The sequence below is a fragment of the Diabrotica virgifera genome, chromosome 5 (genome assembly GCF_917563875.1).
Source record: "Diabrotica virgifera virgifera chromosome 5, PGI_DIABVI_V3a".
NCBI lineage: Eukaryota > Metazoa > Arthropoda > Insecta > Coleoptera > Chrysomelidae > Diabrotica > Diabrotica virgifera.
Window position 1 is genome coordinate 32491755 of NC_065447.1, and position 21042 is coordinate 32512796.

General features: G+C 32.8%; 1 protein-coding gene across 4 annotated transcripts in view; it reads right to left on the reverse strand.

The window, feature by feature from the left end:
- LOC126884982 (transient receptor potential channel pyrexia-like) overlaps positions 1-21042 on the reverse strand; it is a 242069-nt gene that overhangs the window by 12763 nt on the left and 208264 nt on the right. For all 4 annotated transcript variants that reach the window (XM_050651366.1, XM_050651367.1, XM_050651365.1 and 1 more), the window contains one exon: positions 14069-14300. In XM_050651366.1, the coding sequence (XP_050507323.1) occupies positions 14069-14300 (232 nt within the window). The remainder of the gene's footprint in view (positions 1-14068; positions 14301-21042) is intronic.

Sequence of the window (21042 nt, forward strand, 5' to 3'; positions counted from 1 at the left end):
CGAGTTATCAAGTTATAGTATTAAGGCGACGATGTTAGAAATATTATTTCTAACAATTATTAAAGCTAATTGGCTCTCCCCAAAGCCATAAATTCCACAAAAAGAAGAAGAAGAAGAAGAAAAAAATAATACCTACGCATTACTACACCCTTCCTCGAGGCACTTACGAATTTTTTCAAAATTGCAAAATTGTTCATCAAGTTTTCGCGAAAAATGATAAAATGTGAGATTCTATCTAACGGCGCGACTACTCGTTGGTTAATATTAAAGATATGTAAACAAAGAAAACATTCTAAACATTATAGTTGGAACTCAGACATAATAACATCAAAATAACGATACATTTTTGGCAAAGTAACGTAAGTGACATTTTTGGCGAAAATCATGTTTTTCCATTAAACTAACGCTATTAGTGTTTAGAAGGTACTGCCAAAGTGTAGTAAGCCTAGAATTACTTTAAAACCTTTTTTTTTACTATTTTAAAAACGTATGTCCAGAATTTTTTTAATCATACGCGCAAAAGAAACGCAACTTTAGCACCATTTCCATAATAATAACGTAAGCAAACGTCGTTTACCGCCATAATAACGTAAGTACCGGTCGGTTTTTGTTACTTACGTCAGATTTTCGCAGTCAGTGTTTGGCTTACGACAGTGACAGATTCGTGCTACAATCGACTAAATTATTGATTTTAGGTAAGTTAAAACGAAAAACATGTTTTTGTAGTTATATTTCAAAAAACTCTAAAACCTTAACTAACATTATGAAGCTGTAAAACTCCTTTTCATATTTAATTTCGTTTATTTATTACAAATTATTTTGTCATCATAACCTAAGAATAAATTCGGTTGAATTGTTTGATAAAAATCTTTGTAAATTTTGACATAAAATGTAAAATGTTTGTCAAAAAATAAGTTAAATTTGTAAAATTATTAATTTGAACTCTTGTATCTAGAAAACGTTTAGAAATAAAGAAATATTGCTTGCATGTTTCTATTCTGATTTGCATAGAATAGTGCAGTCACTGAAGCTTTTCACCTTCGATTTCGTTGAACCTTCATCGATTTTCATTAAAATTGGCGAGTTGTTAGAGGATACTTCAAGGAATAAAGGTGCCATGATGCGCTTGCGCTTTTACCCTGGGGTAGATGCTCCCCCTTCTCGGGGGTGAAAATTATTTTATTAAAAATAATACCAAAAGTCAATAGAGGAACAAATTCTAAGCCAAATTTGTTATATAATGTTATTAAAATAAATTAATTCTTTTTTAGTTATTAAAAATTAAAGACTTTATTTTTCGTAATAAAAAGCCTGTTTTAAAGCTGTTTTTCACGTATAACTCAAAAATTATAAGCTTTTACAAAAAAGTTATTATTGACGAAATTGAGGATAATAAAAAACTAAATACACTCCTTACTTAAGGAACTAAACTAATGTTAATTCAAAGTGAGTTATGGGTAATTGAGTGTATATTATTTTCGACGAGTACTCACATCTAACTATTCAAGCTTAAATAACGGGAAAACGATGCACTTTATAAAATATACCTGTTAGACACTTGTCAAAATACTTGGGAATATCTATCAAATGAGCTGCAGAAGAAGTTAATAGCTTCAAAATTAAGCAAGTTATGATGAAAATAACAGAACCCTTTCGAATTTTTTAGGGAAAAGTGAAAAATAGAACATATCCCATTTCCACAAAAATTAAAAATTTATAGTAATCTTTACAAGAATTTCTTTATATTAGTATAAGTAATTATTACAAGTTTAACCGGTTTAGAATGCATATTTTTAAAAAAAAGTGTAATTTAAAAAAATCAGAATTTTTAATATGAGCGTAAGTTTAATTTTCTTTTGATAACAACTCTAAAAATTTTAGTTTTTTCCGTGTCAAATATTTTACCTTTTTTACTTAATTGATTGTTGTAACGTTATTTTGTATTTCTTATAATAAACGATTGTTTGTAATTCTTTCCAAATTACTTTAAGTGCTACAATTTACCGCCAAAGTGGCGTATGTGTGTGCTTACGTTACATTTTTATCAAGACTCAAGATTTTAGAACCCGTAAAATAACTTAAGGATCAATTAACAGCTAAAAATACACAAAAACTTTAAAAAATATTGTTCTTTATTAAACTGTAGACCTCAAAAATCACCCTGGTATATTTTGTATAATTTGAATAAGCTTAACCAGGTTAAATTAAAAACATGGTTTTTCTACAAAAACGTTTTTGGTGACTTACGTTACTATGCCAAAAATGTATAGATAAGATAGATATTCAGTAATGTTTTAAGTCCCAATTTTCATCCAGCCGTGTCCTTAGAACACAGCAGTACTTCTTTAATTCCGTTTTCAGGCAAAATAATTGAAAAGTAAACAACCATTCAAAATTAATTAAAGTCATTACCGTCGTAAATGTTTCCGTCACTTCTTCACAGGAAAGGTCGATGTCTAAAATGTTAGCGTTTTCACCTCCGAAGTTTTTAGAGTAAACTTCATAAAGTTGATTTAATTCAAGTAAAGATGTTTTATTAAGCGAAATGCGCTAAAAGGAAAAGCTTGTGTAGACGGAACAAAGAGAGAAGACTATTTTCAACAACTAAGTAAGTGGACAATATTGGCATTGTCTCCAAAATAAATGTAAGTGACTTGAAACTTTTATTTATATAATTGCATTTATAGTATTAAAACTGACTAGATGATTACAATACAAACAACTCATACATAAATGTAGTAATAATTAACTATATGTAGAAATCGGGGATATAAATAAAGCCGATTTTTTAAAGCCTAGTACCCGTGTTCTGTGCTAGGGGAAAATGATAAGGGGGCAAAACAATGTAAAGAGGTTTGAAATTTCACTTGTTTTCCGTAATGTGTCAATTTAGGGTGTCAATTGGAAAAGTTGCCACCCCCTATAATTTGGTCCCTATAGAAAATCTAAAAATATACAAAACAGGTCAAATTTATTTGTGAGGAGGACATTCTGTAGACCAGTTTTCAACTAAATTACAACCCTCTAACGGGGGCGGAAACAACCCCCAAAATCTTTAATGGAAAGTGGGGTTGAGTGATACCTCAATTTAAAGATTGTTCGATCACCTTTTCAAAAATATCACATTATATACAATATACATTATATTATTTATTTTCAATACTTTTGGAAAAATCAAGTGGAACCATACAGATATTTATCGAGTTCAGAACTCCAAAAATTTTTTAGATTATTGCGTCCAAGATTTTTTCCAAAAGTACTGAAAAGGAATATAAGGTATGTTGTATTTTTGAATAGGTAATTGAATGACCTATAAAATGAGCTATCACTCAACACCCCGTTTCATTAAAGAATTTGGGGGTAGTGTCTGTCTCCGCTAGAGGGTTGATGTAATTTAATTGAAAACTGGTCTACAAAATGTCCCCCTCACAAATAAATTTGACGTGTTTTTGCATATTTTTAGATTTTCTCTAGGGACCAAATTATAGGGGGTGTCAACTTTTCAAATTACCGCACTGTATGAAATATGTGAGAACAGTTTTTTAAAGTTTAGAGCAAGATAGTCTGACCGAAAATATTCGTTTTTTACTTTTACTAGTCCAGTCTTAAATCATAATTACCAGAGAATGGCAGTTCTCGTCAGTGGCGCACAATACCCCCATATTCCCATATGCTATAATATATATACACGAAATTTTCGATTTTCCAAATCTGACCGAATTTAAATTGGGCCAAATCTCATCTTAAAGTTTAGGAAAAGACTCGCCCATCTATAGGTCAGCTCTCCATTTTGCTTGCCATTTAGGGTCTGTTTTTCGTTCTCGTCTCCAAAACTCCCAAAAATTTCAAAAATTTAAGTCTGACTTTTACGGCTTCTGACAGTACTGATCATTACCTTTCCAACGCATGTCTAATTTTGAAACTCGGTTATACCATTCAAATGTTACCGAGCTCAGAAGTATGACTCAATGTTCCACAAAGTATGTGTGTGGAAAAGTTACACTGATCTGAATTTTTTTCTCTGTATTTCAAGAGGGGGTTAGGGTCGATTCAGAACCGGTGTAGTTCGTCATTTTTGACGAACCGTAAGCCAATTATAAGGCTAGGTAGATACAAAATGGCATATTTTTGGGCGTATATAATATCTTAGGTTCAAGGAGAGACAGAAAAACTGCAAATAAACCAAATCGATAGCGTTGGGTTAAGCTCTCAAATGGTGCCTAAGCGGTGAAGATCATACCTACACGCGGCTAAGTATAGACGAAAAATGAAAAATGAATCTTTGAAAATTTTGGTTTTTCGACAATTACTCAAAATTTCAACCTACGAATTACGCCAATAACTGAGAGTTTGTAGGAGAAATCTAGACGCGTCTAATGGTGTATACCTCATATCTGGGAAAATTCGAATTTTTAGGTTATAGGTTTAATAAATATGATCAAGTTTATTTCTTATGGGAAAAACGGTTTTTAAGCTCAATAATTCCTGTAATACCTTTAGTTACCTTACTTGACCTTGTATGCATCAGATACTACTGTTCAGTATGTTTCAAACACATGTTTAATGATCAAAAGCGGTTAAGCCGTTCAGAAGTTATAGAGCTCCAAAAGTATAAACCATTTAACCATTATCGACGAAATGGTTTCTGTAGTTGTAGTGGTCACGACGCAGGCTAAGTTTTATCAGGCAATCCGAGTTCATTCGCCGGCCATAATTATTAGGATGGTTGGGATATGAACTCGGATTGTCTCATCACAAGTCTGGTGTCTTAACTACTAGATCATTTAGAAGAGAATGCGACAAAGGCGACCATTTATAACGCTTGGCGTGTAATCGAGAAACATTAAATTCAACTTCTTACATTTAATTTATAAAAAAACTTTGAAAAATGCCTGATACAAGAATAATAACTGTTAAACGCCGTAAAAATGAGTGGCTAATACAATATTCCAGCTACAAAAGAGCTGATATGAATATTACGTGGCGCGAAAATGTATTTTAATTTTGATGGAAAATAAAACTCTTTTTATTTTGAAAGATTTGTTTCATAATATTTGCTAAATTTGAAGTAAAACGCGCTACAAAAGAGCCTCAAAATGCATACTGTATTAACGTTACTCTTTTGTGGCGCGTTTTATTTCAAATTTAGCAAATATTACGGAAAAATCTTTCAAAATAAAACTAGAATTTTATTTTCCATTTTAATGAAAATTAATTTTTGGGCAACGTAATATTCATATCAGCTCTTTTGTAGCTGAAATATTGTATGCGCCACTCATTTTACGGCGTTTAGCGGTTTTTTATTCTTGTTAGATAAAACATCATTTTGTACCATTAAAATTGGTTTAATCTGTGGGTTTTTGGTTTAGATTAATCGTATAAAAATGGTTCTATCATGCCGTGCGTTGAAGATATTCCGAATCAGAATATGTACTTCTGAGATTGCTAAAGCTTATTAATTTAAACTCTGCCTCTTCCTACTCATTTCGTTAGCAGTTGTCAGGACGTGGTGACACCCTAAATATTGTAAGCTTGATGTCTTGATTGGTTGGGCTCCTGTGTCAAATGGACGGCTTCGTGTAGGAATTTCCCCACCAGTCTTCATTTGGTCTGCCCATCCTGTTGGAGATCTTTTCCTTGGACATCGGTCTTCTACCTTTCCTTTTACCCCCAATAGTTCGCTTCTAGCTATGCGGTTTAAAAAATTTAGGTATGCTTTGCTTACTTTTGTTTATAGTGGTTTTTTATATGAACCTCTTCCAGAATTGGCAGGTTGGTTCTGTATTCTGTCCTGGACACATAGAATTCTACTGCAGACCCTCGTTTCAAGGCTTCGATCTTCCTTCTATTGATCTTTTTGAATCTATGGCTCACCTGCATATGTAGCAAGGGGAAAAATTAGGCCAACAAGATCATCAAGCGCAATCCATGTACAGTGTTTTAATTGAGTTTATAAACTTTCTCTGGAAGATTGAAATTTAAACAAATTTGTAATAATGATTTTATGTTTAGTTTCATCTTTTTCCATTCTCCTCCTTCGCCAAATACATAGTCATACATTCACTACTTCAGATTCGTGGATATTTTCATGGCACTCAAAGTTAATGATTTTTGAATTTTCTATTGCCAAAAACTGTCACTGATCTTTTTTTTTTATTGGCTTTAGGATTAGACCATGCGGCCAGAAACAAAGTAAATAGTACATACATAAACATAATATATCTTACCTAAACTATCTAATTACTAATCTAAGTTAAGGTTATCCAAGTCTGACCGACCTTTTTGTTAAGAATAGATATAATAAATATTTTATTTTCAAAGTGAATTTTTTCTAAATTAATCTTAATAGTAATTTTGGGATAAGGACAAGGGTCACACTTTTTACTGATCTTATTTTATTTAAAATAAAAACAATGTGTATATGTTGGAATATACTAACTTCTTCAATTGAAACGTAGGTATCTTTAATTCAGAAAAAGTTTATCGGTAGACATAACTACAAATAATGATTTAAGACACATATTCTACCGTTTCACCAACCGATGCACACCCTGCTTAAAAAATTCTGGTGGATGTAGGTGGAAGATTTCATTTTCGGCATTTTATAATATATCTTCGTCCATCTGAAAACGATTACTTTTAACGTCATTTTCAGTAACCCAAAGATGTGAAAATTGTAGAGCGATAAATCTGGACTATAGCGCGGATACTCTATTTTTTCGTTGTAGATTTTTTCATTTCTTCGGCGACATAAGGCCGAGCATTGTAGTGTAGAAGAATGAAAAGCTTTTCTGGACATTTTTGTTATATTGCTTGATTAACCTTTTATAAAGTTTCACTATACATGTTTTCGTTAATATGCACTCTTGATTCTGTAAACTCCATGAGCAAGCGTCCTTCTTTGTTGAAAAGACATAATGTTAACATGACCTTACCTGCAAAAAGTTGAAATTGGTTGCACCGTACGCAGATTAAATTTGGACGCATTGTTAACACCAAACGCTATTTTAAAGTCACTATACTTAAAATCACAGTCAAATACAAATGATAGGAACTTATCAGTGTGACGTGTACAAACAAAACAACATTTTAGAACGACAGTTGAGCCATTACAATGGCAGCTAGTCTGGAAAGCTCAACGTAGGTGGCGCTCGTGTAGTTGGAGCTCACGTCAACTCACGTCAACACTTCATATCAATCTATTTCCAAGTAAATATTGCATATTTGTTTCGCTGTGTGAATTAAACTTGAGAAAATAAAATCCCTCAATGTTGTGCTGTGCATTTGTGATCATCAAGAACATCAGGACACAGGTTTCCCAAAGATACTCTAAGGAGAAAAAAGTGGATTGTAGCAATAAGAAGGGAAAAATATGTGCCGAAAATAAACGCACGTATCTGCAATAAACATTTTGTTAAACAGATTACGTATCGCCCCTACATTATACTGTAAAAAATAAAATACTTCACTATAAAACTCAGATTAAAATTTATTATCATCATCATAGTCATTAACATCTTAGTAGATGTGTTGTGGTTCATAATTGGGCTTCAGCAGCTCGGACAGTTTGATTGATAATATTTCTCCACTGGTCGCGGTCATCAGTTACATGTATTGCCTCAGTATACTGTTTGTTGAGAAGCTTTTTAGTAATGTCCGCCCATCGCTGTGGAGATCTTCCGCGTTGGCGTTGAGTCTGAGGCCTTCCTTGGACCACCAACCGCTCCATTTTGTGATCACTCCTATGGATATGACCAAAGAACTTTAAAATTCTAGAGTAAACGGTACTGGAGAGACGCTGATCCGGTTTAATTTCATCCAGAACAGAGACATTTGTAAGGCGAGCCGTCCATGGAATTCGAAGCAGGCGTCTCCATGTCCACATTTCAAAGGCGTCTATACGTCGTCTATCTGGTTCTTTGACTGTCCATGTCTCGCATGCATAGTAAAATATGGAAAAGACCAGAGTTGAAACGAGTCTCTTTTTGTTTGTCATAGTAATGTGACGATCACGCCAGACCCCGTTTAGTTCACTCATTGCTGCTCTTGCTAGTTGAATGCGTCTTCTAATTTCGGGTTCACAACTGCCTGTGTTGTTAACTAGAGCTCCAAGATATATCATAGATGAGACTACCTCGCATCCCGCAATAGTCTGGATTTCAGGAAACTGTTGTTGGCGATCAATAACCATGATTTTGGTTTTGTTGTAGTTAACCATGAGTCCAAATTTAGCACTTTCTTCCTCGAGTTTTTTTAATAATTCAATAATTTCTTCTGGAGTAGAGGCTAGAAGTGTAGTGTCGTCTGCGAAACGCAAGTTAGATATCTTAACACCACCTAGGTTTACTCCTCCCTCCCAACCATCCAAGACTCGGAAAATTTATTATAAACGCACGGATTAAGGTATGAAATTTTATATACATTCACAATGTTGCCATATCTACAATCGCTTTTTATGTAGTGAACATATAAAAAATTTATATTTGAAGTAATAATAATAATAATAATATAGAAAAATGTGAAATACTGATTTTAAATAATTCTCAAGTTCTCAATATTTTTTAGTGACTAAAACATAACCTGACCAAACCTAACCTAGCGTCATGAAAAATAATATAAAAAGTTAGTAACTGAATATTTTAGTGACATATTATGTTTAAAATATGCTTTGAAATGACTAAAACATAGCCTGATTAAACCTAACCTAATCGAAAATAATATACACAAGTTAATAACTGAAAATTAAAGTGACCTAGTAGGTACCAATCAAATTTTCTTTAGTGACTAAAACATAACCTGATCAAACCTAACCCTAAATTTTTCTAATTTCACCTTAAATTTAAGGTCGCTTTTCACGTAGACAAACACCCAATTAATTGCACTTAATTAAATTAACACATTTTATATTTCAATAAGGAATTATATTTTTTTATAAATAAGACAACATTGCAGCATCAACTGCGCTCAACCCATGCTTAAACCAAATTTACACCAAATGCGAAACTGTCATGGGGCCATATTTTGAAAATATTATATTTTTAAATGAGATAAACAAAAATTAATGCTGAGCGCACTTAATTCTGAATTTTAAATTGATAAAAAGTAAGGCAGATCGCACATATCATAATATATACAGTTGTCAGACTAGTGTGTGGAGTGATTCAATACCAAATAAATACCCTCTGATCTATAGAAATAAAACATTGAGACGATGACTAATATAGTTTATCATTCGATAAGGGCTTCCTTTTCCCAGTAACTCTCGCATTCCTTCTCCTCAATTCGTTTTTCAACGACACACAGTCTCCAAAATCCGTATGTTTCGGCTATAATTTATTATTTATTAAATCGTAATCACAAAACACCAAATACACACTTCACGAATAGTCAAAACGTTGACCTCCAACTACACCAGGGCCGCCAAGCGGGAGAAACGGCGTACATAGGTGCCATTGCTTCCAAGGCTAACCTGACCAAAGATATGTTTAGTTGAACAAGCTTATATTATATCCACTAAAGGAGAAAATGGTACGTTTATGTCACCTTACCTGTACCCATGTGTTCCTTAAAAATTGTATATTTTTTTTCATTTCTTAATGTCCAGCCCCATGATCAGTCGAGGGTTTAGTATCAAACAACGTTAACTACAAAAACATAAAGTGGCAGAAAATGCGAAAAACTGTTTTGAAACGTAATATCGGCCAACAAATTTGTGATTACGGAGGCAAAATAATTTACAATAGAAATCTGTAAATTTATATAGTATTATTATGGTTTCTTTGACATATTGTAAAAATTTTTACAGGTTATTGTTATTCTACAGAGAAAAAAAATAGAATTTTTTTCTAATAATGACCTGATAACGCTTTTTGATATTACCGATATATATTTTTTGTAACCGTTAACGTCGCACCTGATAATAATAGTTTTACTACATGGTTAGTACTGCTGGGTAAAAATGTAATTTCCCTAACACGTTGCGAAAATTTCCCTGATATTTCCTATTTTTTTCAGGATATCCAGTTTTATTTTAACTTACATTCGCTGATATTTTCAAAATTTTCAGGATATCCAATGCAGCACTAACCCTGTACATATTATTAAAAATGTTATAAGTGTATTTAAATAAAAAACTTTATTTTTCTAATAACATACAAATATTAAACTTATGATATTTCTAAATACTTATACCATCTTTAAACGTCTTCATCTTCTGAGACATTTTCATTATGATCATCACCTCCTTGAAGATTCTAGTAAACGAAGTGATATTGTTCTTTAATTTTTGCTCACAGAGTTCTACTAAACCTTTTAACTTTTTATTATTAATCGTTAACGGTTTGTCATATTTTCTTCTTGGCACAAGTTTGTTAATTTAAAATATTCGAAGTTGCCTTCTCTGTATTTTAAATTTCGTAAAGTTGTCTGATTTAAAATTATATTTGAAATAACTGTGTGCAGTGTCTTATTTTATAATAATATGTATATTTTAGCCAAACTATGTTCAACCATTTGACAACATTTCCTTCAATGTCAATTTTTTTATTTTTAATCATTTGAATTTGAAGTTCTTTAAAATCCAAAATGTCTTCCTGATCTATTTCAACTACTTCGTATTTTGATTATTTAAAGCCATTTTGATCACTGTACGTACATATACCATCCCGATGGATCATAAATTTCCAAGCCTTTACTCGCGTTTTCGATGTGGGCAGGGACCATATCACATTCAATTTGGGAATGTCCGGTCTCAAAAAATAACTGGTCGATTTTTGAAATATTTAGTGATTCAACAGCAAACAGAAACATTGCGGAAACAATTGAATTTCCATTTTGGCCCGAACAAGTTTCAGACATAAAAGCGGAGTCTTTCCCAGTAACTTCACTTTTCATTGTATTTGTAAGGCAAGAGGCTACCTCAGAAGATCCAAGACTCGCTAGTGCTTCGTGTCATACAAATTGTTGTGCTACGACTGGACATTTTTCTGTTAAACACTAACAAAATCAAAATATTAAATAACTACGACAAATATATAGGTACGTAACCGGCAATAAGAAAATAACATATATGTTCTCTTTTAACTTCGGCAAAATTAAAAAATGTAATGAGTAATCAGATTATTGTAATCACGTAATAATGTAATGAGTAATCAGATGAAGAATCGAACAACTTCGAAAATAAACAAATGTATTTAGCTATCCAGTATCAAAATGACGTTTTTCAAACAAATACGAATTATAATAATAACGCTGTCTACAATTAAAGCTTAATAGTCCTGTCGCCAGGGGGGGTACAACGGCCTCGTTAATTCAGATGGACTTACCCAAGTTTTTTTTATGTATTTTGACCCGTAGAACCCGAATTTTTTGGGTAACAGTTGATCCGGATGTCGATAAGATTGTTATAGACCAAGAACTTGAGGAATCAAATAACAGCGATTTTTGGCAAAACAAAACAATATTTTGTATTTTTTGGGTCATTTTAAGCAAAAAATATTTCTACAAGTTTTTTAGTAGGATGCACAGTTTTCGAGATAAACGCGGTTGAACTTTCAAAAAATCGAAAAACTGCAATTTTTAAACCCGAATAACTTTTGATTAAAAAATAAAATAGCAATTCTGCTTAGCGCCTTTGAAAGTTCAAGTCAAATTATGTCGGTTTTGATTATTTGCATTGCTAAAAATTTATTGTGTTATTGTTAAACAAAGCTACAAACAACTAGTGCGTGAGTGATGTTTCTATGATTTCTCATTTAAAATCAAACGAGTAGGTAGAATAGGTACTAGTGCAATCAAGACTATTTCTACGTTACATGCGTTAAAACGCATGTAAAAGCACGGGAAACCCTACGTGTTTATAGCTTTGTTAAACAATAAAAAAATAAATTTTTACCAACGCAAATAATCAAAACCGATATAATTTGACTTAAACTTTCAAATGCGGTAAGCAGACTTGCTATTTTATTTTTTAATCAAAAGTTATTCGGGTTCAAAAATTGCAATTTTTCGATTTTTTTAAAGTTCAACCGCGTTTATCTCGAAAACTGTGCATCCTACGAAAAAACTTGTAGAAATATTTTTTACTTAAAATGGCCCAAAAAATACAAAATATTGTTTTGTTTTGCCAAAAATCGCTGTTATTTGATTCCTCAAGTTCTTGGTCTATAACAATCTTATCGACATCCGGATCAACTGTTACCCAAAAAATTCGTGTTCTACGGGTCAAAATACATAAAAAAAACTTGAGTAAGTCCATCTGAATTAACGAGGCCGTTGTACCCCCCCTGGCGACAGGACTATAATAAATTAGTGTCAATAAACGTTAACAGTCGATAACTGTTTTTGATGTATCGCGAAATTCACTGTGAAATAACGTAATCACCTCTTAGATGTTTTTGACATAAACAATTTTTTCACAATTGGTAGTTAACATTTAATGTATTTTGTAATCTGCTTCAGATAGAGATACAGGTTTTTGTTACTAAATGAAGTCGAAAACGGTGAACTTGATTATAGATATATCTCAATTTCACAAAAAATATAGATAACGTTGTTTGACACTAAACCCTCGCAGTGTCTGATTATAATAAAAATTGGATGCTCATATCGTTTAAGCACTTTTAACACTTTAACGGGTTATAAAAAATAATTACAAATAAACGTATATAATAGAATAAAAAGTATTAAAAACGTAATAACATAATTGAAGCGCTTAATGTGAAACAATGACAAGCCACACATGAGTTCAAAAAGAGTTAGTGTTACTCGTTACTCTTGGTTAAAGTAATAGTATAACAAGCCTCTAACAAATTATCTCAGCCCTTCGTTAATAGATGGCCCGATAAATCTATGGTCACCCTATTGCATAGGCCTAGTTTGTTCTAGTATCTACTTGACATAATGACAAGCCATATCGAAATGGCGAACATGGGTGGAAGCGTTTCTGATAATTATTGAGTGCTGACCATTCTAGAAAGAAAAATAGCAAAGTTGACTTGACATTCGATCACAGTGACCGTGACCCTGACTATGTACAATCTAGAGTAGGGATAGCGGTTGTTGACAAAACACGGTTTTCGGTTATACCGGTTTTATTCACCTACGGTTTATCCTGGCGGTTATAACCGGTCAAAAATACCGGTTATTCCAAAAACCGGTTTTCGGTTTTTAGTCAATAGCCAATACCCACTAGGTTACATTTGTATTGAGCTTTAGTTTACGATACTCCATTCTAAAAAATTTCAATCCATATCAGTATAGAAATCAGTCATCAATGTTGTCAAATCAGTTTCGGTCAGCTTAAAATTTCTCATTCGTGCGTGTGGAAGTAAAAATTTTCCCATTTTTTTTTCTGAATTCATTATTTTTTTTACTTATCCCGTTCTTCACCGGTTATTACTTTAAAATGAAAAAGCCGTTTATAACCGGGACAAAAAAACCGGTAAAACCGATTATTACGTAGTAAAAAACCGGTTTTAAGTTATAACCGGTAGGTTTTTCCCATCCCTATCTAGAAGTGACACAAGAAGTAAAAATCCACCGATATCTAATTTTTTCCTAAATGTGGCTTGTCACATTATTACCATTCAAGATTAATGTAGTGGCTTATGACGTGGCTTGTTATATTATTGCATTTGATTGTAGGATAATAAACAAAGTCCGTCAATAAAAACCAAACACACCCGTCAAAAATTCCAACAAGTTGATGGTGACAAAGAAATAAACACTTTTTAACACCTATATGGTTGAAACCACCCCGAATTCAGTCAATAATAGAAAATTCTGAATCTACGTAGATCTAAAATTTGGGTATTTTTTTAATGGAATAATGTAACAAGCCACATTTTTTTAAATAAAGGCTGTTTTTCCTCGAGTTTCAAGTAATTTGATTAATATTGTTGTCAACTATAGCCCCATAGGGCATGATGCATCGAAATATCTAAACTAAAACAATAAAAATTGTTACTGGGTTTTTTAATATTATTTTTAGCAATCAAAGTCAAATATCTCACTTTTACCTTTTTGAGGCTTGTCATTGTTTCACATTAAGCCCTTCAATTATATTTACCTATAATCCTCTTAGGAATCTTATTCTGTCTTTGGAATTCAGCGCACGATTTAACTTCGAATTCGTTATGGATGTAACTTCTTTTCAAAATAAGTCTCTTTATTATTTCTGGCATATATTCAGAATTGAGGTGTTTGGAAGAGATTACTTTTTCCAGTTGGTGTAAAAACTCGGCTTGCTTTTCCAATTTTTTCGCTCGTCCTCGCCGGTGGAGTTCCTGTATGTCGCTCACCTTTAAAATAAATAAATCTGTGAAATGTTAACTGTCAACACAGTCCTTTTATATTTGTGATTTATTTTGCAGCGAATTTCGGAGTTTCTCGGCTTCGGATATATATTCCGCTCTTGAGGGAGAAAATTAAAATAATGACATGAACCTTTTGTAGTTTTATCATCTGGTAATTTAAACAGATGGCATAAAATATTAATATTAATAATAACAATTATGGATTTAAAATATGACATACAATAATGAAAAATATGCGTAATTAAGAATTAACCAGACTACTAAAGAGGAGGTGATATTCCTTCAGAGGAGAAAGTTATAACAGGAGTTGATTTCAATGCACATGTGGGCCAAGCTAAGGCAGGATACGAAGTAATACATGGGGGATTAGGCTTTGGATGGGGGATTACCAATACATGGGAGATAAAATGAAGCTGAAGATGATATGCTTGAATTAGCAACAGCACTGGATATATGGCGATTATTAACACATTCTTTAAAAAGAGAGAAGCTCATCTTATTACGTACAAAATTGGACAATATCAATCCCAAGTAGACTATTTCATGATAAGGAAAGAAGACATATGGGAATGCAAGGACTGCAAGGTAATAGTTAGTGAGGCAATAAGCCAACAACATACGCTGCTGGTTCTGGACATTGAAGTAAAAAGGAAGCTAAACCAAAATATCGGAGAGGACCACAAAAAATCAAGTGGTGGATGCTAAAAGATGAGAAGGAAGGCCTATTCAGGGAAATAATAGTAGACAAAATATGTTAAGACATAAAAGTAAGCCCTAATACAATTTGGGAGAAAAATGGCCAGTAGTATTATAGAGACTGCTATTGAAATACTTGGGAAAATGTCAGGAAAAAAGTTTGAGGATAAAGAGACTTGGTAGTAGTCAAACGAAGTACAAGGGTAAATAAAAGGGAAGGGAAAATTATATAAAAAGTGGCAAGAAACCGGATCCGACACAGATCTTCAAAACTATATTGTGGCGAAAAAGGAAGCGAAAGTAGCAGTAGCAAAAGCCAAAGCAGAAGCGTATTCAAACCTATACGATCAACTTGATACCAGGGAAGGCGAAACAAAGATATATAAAATAGCCAAACAGAGAGCAAAGAAAGCAAAACATTTTAATCAGATTAGATATATCCGAGATTATAACCATCATAAAATACTAGTTCACGAAAAGGATGTCAAAAAGAGATGAAGAGAAAGATGAAGAGACAGCCTGTAGAGTCAACGGAGACAGTAACAGCAATGGTCACCAAAATAACAAACGCGGAAGTGACTCAAGCGCTTCAAAAGATAAAGAAAGGAAAACTTACCTACACCATGAAAATATGGGAAAGAGTAATTTATAGACGGGCACGTGAAGAGACCGAAATATCCGAGAATCAATTTGGCTTTATGCAGGGCAGATCAACAACAGATGCAATTTTCATTATAAGACAGTTGATGGAAAAATACAGGATTAAAAAACAAACGCTCATATGGTATCCATTGATCTTGAGAAAGCCTATGATAGAGTTTCTCGAGAGATTCTGTGGTAGGCACTCAATAAGAAAGGAGTCCCTGGTGAATATGTAAAGATTGTGAGGGATATGTATGAGGGAGTAACGACTGGTGTTAGGACAGGTGTGGGAGAGACTGATAAATTTCATGTGAAAGTGGGATGGCACCAAGGCTTGGTGCTTAGTCCGTATTTATTCTCATTTGTTTTGGACCAGAAAACAACGAAACTACAGGGTAACATTCCATGGCGATTAATGTATGCTGATGATGTCGTGCCAGTAGGAAATCGTGAAAGAGACCTAGAACAAAAACTGGAACAGTGGAGGCAAGCTCTGGAGGAAAATGGTTTAAAACTTAGTAGGACAAAGACAGAGTATTTGCAATGTTCATTTAAATATGGAGTTACTACAAATAAAATGGTATCTTTGGATGGTGAACTAATTGTAAAAATCAATAGTTTTAAGTACCTGGGATCGGTATTACAGAGTAATGGAGAAATACATGGAGATGCATGCAGTAGAATTAGGGTTGGATGGATAAAGTGGAAGGAAGCGAGTGGTGTGCTGTGTGACAGGAAAATTCCAATGAAGTTGAAGTTTGAAGTTTAACAAAAATTTGCTGCTCCCGAACCTAAGAGATTTGGTGAACTGTGGTCATAGGCGACTGGATTATTGGCTCATATAGATGCTCACAGGACACGGGTGTTTTAGGGCCTACCTTTTTAGGTCTGGAAAGGCTGACACGGATAAATGCCTATACTGCGAATACCTGGATACTGTGGCACATACGATGTTAGTGTTGAACAGATTAATAGTAGAAAGGAACACAAAGGAAAAAATAGAAACAGGTGTGAATTTTGTGACAAGGAGAGAAATGATTGTGAGAATGATTAAAAATAAAGCAGATTGGACTAGTATTCGCTTCGTGCATGACTGACGCGGCACCTGGCGTAGTCGCCTTGAAATTTTAGGCGAACACAATTTGACGTTAAACGTAAGACACACATTATGTTATGACATATTTGACGTTAATGTAATATTTATTTCCATTTTTGATAAAGTTTATTATACAAATAATAAGTTCGAGTGTCAAATAAACGTTAAATTAAAAAGCGGAAATTTTTAGGTTTTCTAAAGAAAATACAAATTTTAAAGTTTTTCTTTACTTTTTCGTTATAGTTTAGTTTTCTCTGAAGAAAATAACAATTTTAAGGTTTTTTCTTCTCTTTATCGTTACAGTTTAGTTGTCGGTGTTAATATTAATTAAGTGTACATCGAAAGCAATTAGGCAGTGTAAATTATTATTACCAGATTTTACCATTAGCTGGGTCCATCGAACTATTAATTTTATGTGTGTGTGTGTATGCAACACAAAATGAAAATAGATGACGATAGGAGTATACCACCAGATCGGGAAAGGAAAGAAAGTCAGTATGAAAATATTAATAATAAAAATCAAAACGCCAATAATAAGGTAAGCGAAATATGAATTGAAAAAAATTATAACTCAATCATTATTCACCAAATTTGTCATATTTGGCCGCTACGGGCGCTGGCATATTTTCGTGTTTTCCCACCATGGTCACGCACGGAGCGAATACACAACTATATCCGTGCAGTGATCAAGAAGAAATAAGAGGAATAATGACAGCTGTACCAACGAAGCGGAAAACATCTTGTAATTTGAACGTAGAGTGCTGTAACTGTAAGAATGGGAAGGGAGATATTCTAAATGACACGGCTTCAACTTTGGAGAGAAAAGAAAAAATTAAGTAAAAAAGCAGTAGTAAAATAACTTAAGAAAAATAAGCGCAGGAGGAGCCAAAGTGCTAGTAGAAATAATGAAAGAAGAAGGGTAACGCCGTAATACAAAATATAGTAAAATAAAATTAGTAACAATGGAATAATGACCTTTACATGCCAATTAATTTGCAGACAAACTATAAAACCATACTCTGAAGGAAACGCCTTATAGGCCAGGGTAATAAGAAAACAATATAACCTGTTCGGCTAAAAATATCGAAGATCTTCAATTCCTTATAGATCGAGTCACTAGAGAATGCTCCAATAACGGATTTAACATAAATGCAACAAAGACAAAGTTACTCGTGGTTAGTAAACAAGACGTCGGCCCTATGCAACTAATTGTCAATGATGAATCAATAACAAAAGTTAACCATTTGAATACCTAGGATGTTGGATAAACGAGACACTAAATCCGGATGAAGAAATTAAAACTCGTATAGAAATTGCAAGAGGAGCATTTATGAAACTTAGACCTATTCTGAGCAACTCTCAGCTGAACTTACAACTAAGAATCAAGTTCCTAAAATGTTATGTGTATCCTGTATTACTATATGGATGTGAAACCTGGATCATGAAGGTTAACATGATGAACAAATTAGAAGCCTTTGAGATGTGGTCGTATCGTAGAATGCTCAGAATATCTTGGGTTCAAAACATTTCAAACAGAAAAGTCTTAAACAGGTCAAGGCGAAGGTGACTTAATGAAGATGATAAAAAAGAGAAAACTTGAATATCTGGGGCATATAATGAGAGGTAGCAGATACAGGATGCTGCAGTTAACATGGAAAGATCGACGGAAAAAGAGGAATTGGTGGAAAGAAATATTCATGGCTCCGAAACCTTCGTCAATGGAATGGCTTAGCAGCAGATCAATTGTTACATGCCGCACAAGATCGAGAACGATATCGGCAAATTGTTATGGAAGCTACCCACGCCTAAAAATTTGGGCACGGTACTTAACCCTTAAACGCCCAAGGGTGGGTAAAAAATGTCCACCTAATGCGTATTCCCTTGTAACATATTTATTACGTGTTTAAATTTTTTTTAAAAATTATTTATTGTTAGAAAGACAACCCATTATCGAATGTTAATTTGGTTCTACCAATATTTTTGAAAATAAAAGCAGCATCTTGAGTTAAATATGGCTGGGCATAAAAAGTACATCCTTGGCAAAACTTGTTACTAAAGGTTTCTATATAATTTCTCGTTGGTAGGAAGATAATCCATATAACTATCGATGTATAATTACATAATCTACATAATTATCCGCCAATGAGAATCCGGCTGAAAGAAAAAATATGGAGAAAATCGACAAATCTGAATTACTGGCTTTTACTGGTATGTTAATTTTGATGTACATTGTAATTTTGTTGTAAGGTTTGTAAATTGTTTATATTAATATTTTAGAAGATGCTGTGTTTATTAAGCATAAGATTCTTAAGTTTAATCCATTTTCAACAACTCTCAATAAATATATTAGCTATTTTCGAGGTGGACATTTTTTACCCACCCTTGGGCGTACATGGAACCTAAAAAAGGTTGGGCGTTTAAGGGTTAAAGAAGAAGAAGATAACCTGTTCGTGAGACTTCAACAGCCAGGGCACTAAATCGTTTTTTCGACAGGTAATACGTATAAGAACAAATTGTAACTATTTCCTGCGTAGGATCTGGCGGCCATTTTTATTTGCAAACAGTTAATGTCAAAAACGGCCTTTTTTCTTGTTTATTTTTCAAATCAATGGAAAACAGTGAAACATGTATTTTTTAGTACAAACATCTTCGAGAGAATGGAAAAGGTTTTAAAAATAGCGTATTACAAAATTTGTTATATCCATTTATTTTAATGTAATTTAGAAAAAAGTCGAAATTGCAAAAAAAAATTTATTTCGCAATAACTATTGTAAAAATTAGTATATAGGTTTGAAATTTTTGTCAAATGAGGGTTCTTCAATTGTTTAAATATTATTCAAATTGTTTATCCCAGAGAGCTTTTCTTTGCAATAACATAAGCTAGAAAAAAAAAATGATTTTAGAAGCATTCTACAGGTATCAAATGAAAGAGCATGAGCTATGCTTTCAAATTAGTTTAGAAAAGGTAAATAAAAAATGCGTTTATTAGTAAGAAATAATTATGCAAAAGTATCGTCAATTTTTCCTTATAAACAGTTTGAATAATTTTTTTCAAGAAAATATATTTTTTTACCCTGTTTTAGTTGCACAACTACCAAGTAATGTTGTTTATATAATAAGTATAAAAAATTCTAATAAAAATATATTATCTATTATATAAAAAAATAAAATGTTTATAAGGAAAGATTGACGATACTTTTGCATAATTATTTATTACTAATAAATGCATTTTTTATTCACTCTTTTTGAACCAAATTGAAATTATTGCTCTGTTATTTGACACCTGTGGAATGGTCCTAACAATATTTTTTTCTGACATATGTTATTGAAAAAAAATGCTCTCTAGGATAAACAATTTGAATAAAATTTAAAAAATTGAACGAGTCGCTTTTGAATTTTTACCACATATTAAGCACCAAAAAACCCTCATTTGATAAAAATTTCGAAGATTGAATACACTAATTGTTACAACTGTTATTAGAAAATTAACATTTTTTGCAATTTAGACTTTTTCGCAATTATATTAACAATAAATGGGTGCATCAAACTTTGTTATACGTCATTTTAAAGCTTTTTCCATGTTCTCGAAGATGTTTGTACTAAAAATGCCATAAGTTTCACTGTTTTCCATTAATTTGAAAAAAAAAATAGAAAAAATGCCGTTTTTTGACACTAAATTGTTTATAAATAAAAATGGCCGCCAGATCCTACACAGTAAATAGTTACAATTAACTCTTATAGGTATTACCTGTCCAAAAAAACACTTCAGTAACCTGGCTGTTAAAGTGTCATGGACCAAACCTTATTACCCTGGACTATTACTAGAGTATGTAAAATGCTAGCAAAAATTATTAAAAATAAGATAAGGACATGGACAGAGCATAATATTATTATTTTAAATGCAAATGTAGGGGTGAATTTATCAACAAAGAACAAGAGTAGATTAATTTTTTATATTACCGTTTATATTTACATTTAATAGATTTCGAGGAAACCCAAATTATAAATAAAAAGCCAGAAATGACACAAAAAAGATAAATATTCCAAACTGGTAAACTCAAGACACGCTACAATATCTAGAATCTAGAATATATACACCGTTTTTAGGTAGGCGTCAACGCTTTTCCGTTAGAGATCTATGGAGGAATGTCACCAGGTTATTCTAGACCAGGCCGTAGACTCTTCAGAATTTTAGACTACGACGTTAGCCTTCTTATTTGTCTATTCACCGGCCGGGTCTAGAACCTCTATCGCATATCCTCTAGATTTGGCGATTGAGCGCATCAGACCGCT